This window comes from Mytilus edulis, chromosome 5, assembly GCF_963676685.1.
Source record: "Mytilus edulis chromosome 5, xbMytEdul2.2, whole genome shotgun sequence".
Taxonomy (NCBI): domain Eukaryota; kingdom Metazoa; phylum Mollusca; class Bivalvia; order Mytilida; family Mytilidae; genus Mytilus; species Mytilus edulis.
The window spans coordinates 51,712,122-51,718,121 of record NC_092348.1 but is presented as its reverse complement, the minus strand read 5'-3'; the positions used below and the strand labels follow the sequence as shown (position 1 = coordinate 51,718,121).

At 31.5% G+C, this 6,000-nt stretch overlaps 1 protein-coding gene across 1 annotated transcript in view; it reads left to right on the top strand.

Moving 5' to 3' along the window:
- Nucleotides 1-223: 223 nt before the first annotated feature.
- The window catches only part of LOC139525463 (GPI transamidase component PIG-T-like), a 128,266-nt gene continuing 122,489 nt past the window's right edge, over nt 224-6,000 (top strand). Inside the window, exon 1 of the mRNA XM_071320815.1 lies at nt 224-433. Coding sequence (XP_071176916.1) covers nt 256-433 — 178 coding nt within the window. The 5' untranslated portion in view covers nt 224-255. The remainder of the gene's footprint in view (nt 434-6,000) is intronic.

Genomic DNA, 6,000 nt, shown 5'->3' with positions numbered 1-6,000 from the left:
TCAAAGGTTTTTAGGTCTTTTCATTTCTCCGTTCAGGTCCAAGTTTTGGCATGAAAAATCTGTTTTTTATTTAAAAGATTATAAAATGTAGATCTTTTCATTTGATAAAATTTAAACTTGAAGAAAATCCATTCAAAAATAACGAAGTAAGTGTATAATTTTTGAACAAATCATGTGCCATGATGTGGTATATCTTTCAGGTCTATTCGGGTCTTTTCAGGTCCACTTTCAGGTCTTTAGTGTGTCCCATTAAAAATGGCTACCTTTGAAAGATGCTATTTGTGGTTTTCTTTTCTCACTCTTTTAAGTTGTGAGAGCATAACGTTTAGAGAAAATGACACATTTAAAGAAGAGCTCATTGTCAAACCATTTAAAAGTGGCCACGAATTATTTTTTTTCCAGTTTACAACACTCTGGAACTCGAGAAAGCCATGTGAGTATATATCCGTGTTAAATGCGATACCTCAAAAATTATTCTCGATAACTATATAGTATAATAGTCCAGCTCGAATGACCCAATAGCATAGTTATTATCCGAAAAACACTTGTAATGACTGAATAACACTAGAAATTTTAATATTAGCACATATTGGTGACTTTTAAACATTAATTATTAAATAATATTATAAATATAAGCAATGCCAATGATAAGTGTATTTGAATAATACTGGTATAAGGTTCGTTCGCGCCCAATACACTTTCGCACCCTACACGTTCGCACTCAAGGTCCGTTCGCACCAAATTTTAAATAAAATTCCAGTTAAATAATTAGAAAATCAAGATTGTTGTTTTTAATTGATTTGATGTAAATACTGCATATTAAGCTTGGTATGAGTAAAAACATTGAAGATTTTAAATGAAAAACACAAAAGATTTTTATTAAAAACAGCTTATAGGCCCGTTTGATCTGAAACAATGAAACCAAAAATCATAGCAATGCACTTGTAACCGGAGAGTATGAATTTCATTACAAAATTGCTCGTCTCCATCGGTACCTCTGTGTTACAAGCCAGCGCGCTAACCGACTGAGCTAAAGAAGTACTTCCTTAGCTCAACTGCTTACGGCTGACTAAGTATCTACTAAGTTTTTCTAAGGGAAGCAATCCCGTCACACTTCCCCCACCTCAAGAGTCATTATACTCTATAATGATGATATCTTCATCTTTTTTTATATTTATATTTTAACCTGGCTAGGTAATTCTTCTAACCATGGGTTATTATTGTTGGGCGCCAATGTAACCGGAGAGCATGAATTTCATTACAAAATTGCTTGTCTCCACCGGGACTCAGGGTTGGCAAAAACCCGGGTTTAATTAGTATTGCCCAGCCCAGTGGGAAATACTGGGAAAACCCGGGTTTTACTGGGTTTTAGTGGGTAATACTGGGCAATACTGGGTAATATAAAATATGTGTCTGAATTTTAAAGAGGATTCAGTAATAAACACAAATGCAATTCATTTAATAAGATATTTATACCCTATTTTGTTTGTATAGCATTTGTCTAGATCTGCAAACTGTAAATAGAAAGCAAATAAATCTTTTTTTTTTTCAAATGAATATAGCTCCTACTAAGAATTAACAATTACATGTAATAAAGAAACATCACATTTAAATAATGTACAAATGTATATGTACTGTCACTAATTAATAAGTAATTATTCAGATTAGAACACAGATTTGTTTATGTAACAATAATCAGTCCTTTCAATATTTTAAGTGTTAATGGCATGACCCTGTAGGGTGTTTATTTAGCAATATGAATGTATAACAATTAAAATTAACTATTCACTTAAACACTGCAATAAAATGCATTTTTCAAAGTTTGGATTATTGAAACAACTACTTGGTAATTAAAAGGTATCTTTAAATGTGCAAATCTTGTATTCTGCCTACATATAAAATTAACAGAGAAGAGAATGAAATTGAATTTTCTAGAAATGACTGTCAATCGGCCTAGCCAAGATCAGATGTGCATTTCATATTGGGTCTATGTTATAGGCTTGTAAAGACAAGAAGATAAACTTTACATAAGTAATACATCTTTAAACTGAAGAAGAGAATGTAGGGCTTCACAATGAATATCAAATATCATGTATAGGTGTTACCGTTTTGAAAAAAACCCACTAAAATACACGCTGAAAATGGGCAAAATTTCACGTTATGTTGTTTCATTCAAAATTTCGCTGTTTTTATCAATTGATAGTTAATAAGTGAACTTAATTTAAACTACATTATTGGATCATTGCTATAGACAATTTATTCATCTTTCTTTTACTGTTTGTTGCAACAAAAAATCTTCAGTGGTTACAAAGTTATGATAAAAAGTTGAATACTATGCGCTCGTTATGAAATTTTGTACTTTTGTTTTTAGCTTGCTCAGTGTAGTGATAAAAGAGAAAAATAAATCAAATTTATGCTATTATGTGTTTTGTTTTCTCTTCTAGTATATACATTATCAAAAACTACCTCATTTATCAAAATTGCAGTACCCTAGCTGGAGATATATGCCATCAAAGTTGGATATATACAAATAAAGTGAAAAAATGTCTTGTCCGTAGACATGCATTCCCTAGTAAACTTGAAGCATAATTACATTAATGTTGCATTGCTATGTTCCTGTTCTTTTGTAGATATGAAAACACTACTAACATGTTCTCAATTTTTGTAAAATTACTTTACAGGAGTGAATTTTAAAAAGGGTCAGATTATCAGTCATAAAAAGCATATCTTATTTTACTTCAATATTGTTTATTCCAGTTGCTGCATACCTTAAAAGATTAACTAAATCAAATGAAGAAAAAGTATTTCTCTCTCTCTAACTTTATCTTTTGCATTTCAGTATTAACAGCAGATGAGGAAGTGTCTACGGACAAGACACTTGTACATAACAAGTATTAAATTCCATTATTTGTCTGCTATGGAACTTAAATCTTATTTATAGGTTATGAAAGTCATCTATTCAAATTAAAACTCAGTATTTTCAACATAAATATAGTCACAATTAATTCTAACAGATTTTTTTTTTAACTGAAATTGTCTTGTCCGTAGACATTACCACAATATATTTGTATCCAATTTCCTTGAGTTCAGCCTAATTTGATAGGTAAAATGTATGTTATTTTTTCAAGAGAACACATTCAACTATGTCAAAATTGAGTTTTAATGATAGTTTGATTGTTTTAAACAGTCAGATATATGGATTTCAGTTAAAAGAATGTGACTTCATTTTGGCTTAATCAATAAATTATTGAGATATGTAAAGAATTATGGGTACATTTTTATATTTTCCAAAATTAAAAAACACCGCTTAAAATTTAATTAGTAACTTTTAATCTTAACTTTAACAATCATCTTTGAAAGCATTTAATTGAATATCAATAAAATGTCTTGTCCGTAGACATTATCAAAATGTATTTGTTTCCATTTTCCTGGAAGTTAAGCATCATTTGATAGATAAACCTGATAAAATGAATGTTTTTTTTCAAGATAACACTTTCAGCTATATCAAAATAAGTTTTAATAATGCATTTCATTAAATATGAATACATTTGTCTTGTCCGTAGACAAAACATATAAATTGTATTGCAAAGTTTGATTGTTTATTGTAAGAATATGCATCAAGTTATTTTAATGTTCTATACACCAAAAGAAAGGGTTCTTTTGGAAGTTTTGTTATTTATAGATAATTTTAGATACAGTTTTATCAGATAAGATTAATGATCAAAGAAAGCTACTGTTGTTTGAAATAACTGTGAGTCAAACATGTTCTTGTTAATTTTTTTTCAATTAAAATGTTTGATATTCAATAGTTCTAAACATATTTTGTTGTCTTTGTCATTGACCAAAAATCTGTCACTGGTGATCATGTCTTGAAGGCAACCATTTAAGAAAATTATACAGTTTTTAAACACTATTATTTAATAAAAATATTAAATATTTCTTTCAAAAACAGCATGTAATTATATAAATGCTTCCAGTGTTAGCCTAACGATGGCAATTTTTCATAATTTAAACCATTTTTGAACCAAAATATCAAAAGAGTTTTTCCCTGAGGTGATACTCATTTTTGACTTCATGTGAAACACAAAATGCACATCTGATTGTGGCTAGGCCGAATGGTTATCTGTATAAAAAGTATATATTTAGCTGTTATACTATGAAACTATAACAAGTCTTTACTATTTTGTGTTAAAATAAGCTTAAAAAATCATATTGCCCAGTAATGCCCACTATTACCCATTTCTGTGAGTATTGCCCAGCCCGGGAAAACCTGGGTTTTCCCGCCCTGGAATTCCCGGGTGGGTAATACTTTGCCAACCCTGCCGGGACTCAAACCTGGAACCTCTGTGTTACAAGCCAGTGCGCTAACCGACTGAGCTAAAGAAGTACTTCCCTAGCTCAACCGCTAAAAAGTTTTTCTAAGGGAAGCAATCCTGTCACACACTAACCAAAACATGATTAAAATTTATTCAACACAAAAAAATATGTTGTCATAGTCGCTCTTTATTTTGAAACAATGAAATAAAAGTTAGCAATACACCTAACCAAAACAAGATTAAGATTTATTCAACACAAAAAACATGTTGTCTCACTTTAATTTAGGACAATGACAACAAATATACTTATAAAGGGGGATTAGGAGGGGTCCTGATCCCGAAATCCCGGGCTAAAAAACACAAAATCCTGAGGTCCTGAAATTCGAAAAATAGAATTCCCGGATCCAGAAAGGGTCAATCCCGAAATCCCGAGCTTAAAAACACCCTATCCCGGAGTCCCAATAAAGGTCCTATCCCCCTCCTTATAGGAATACACTTGCCAAAACTTGATTACAGAGTTATTAAACACAAAACCAATAAAAATTGTGCGCGAACATGTAGGGTGCGAAACTGAAAGGGGGCGAACGGACCCGGTTTCAATAATACTAATAGGTACGGTTCAGGGTATGAAATTAGCAGGGGCCTACAGGCCAATGGCCCCTAAAATTTAGTGTGGGCTACTGAAATTTCTGCTTTTCTTGTATAGGACTATATATGTGGGCTACAAAATTTATTCTGTGGGCAACCATTACCAAAGTATTAAGTTCTAGCCCTGCGGTTACGCTTTCATGGAAATGTAACAATAATGGGTGCAGGTCGTTTCGTAACTAGTCGATTCGTAACTTTCTAGGTCGTTTCGTACCTGAGACGTTTTGTAACCTTATAAATACATCATAATAATATGAGTCGTAGGTTACATAAAAAATAATAAAAAGACCTATTGATGTACATATAATATATATATATCTATATTTATTTATTAAATAATTGATTGCACATAATTTTACACTTTAAAAGTACAGTTTTGCACACATGCGAATAGAACAGAAGAATTTAAATTGTCCATCATCATTTAGATGTACATCGTCTTTATCAAAGTAGTTCGTCTTCTGCCACATGCTCTGATGTGTCCAATACTTACACCACTCATCTTTATGTAGCTAAGTTCTTTATTAATCTTCTTTTTTTTTTCTATCATAAGTTGTTTCTTTCGTGTTTCATGTTTTTAGTCTGACGATATTGGAACCTATAACTACAGAAGGAACACCTAAGCGCTTGACTTCTTTTGCAAGTTGTACAATCTCTGAGGCTTTGTGTGATGCAGATAATTTGTCACATATGTCATTCTCCCCAATCTGTATGAAAACAAAGTCTGCTTTAAATTTCTTCACTATGTGGAGATCAAAATGTCTCAATGACTTTACTTTTCTCCCGGTCCCCAGCCTGGGTGAAAAAGGAGTAGGGTTATGCATTGGCTTGTAAAAGTGAGAAAAAAGTAGAAAAGAATTATTTTTATGTAATACATGTGCCAAAGGTCATGCATGTCATGATGTGCCATTAATCAACTTAATCACTTTACACCTACCATAATTACTTTTTATTAACTGTCATTAGTTGTCATAAAAACATTAAAGCTGTCACAGAGCGTAATTACCAATTAGCCAATTAGTCAATAATTAAAAAG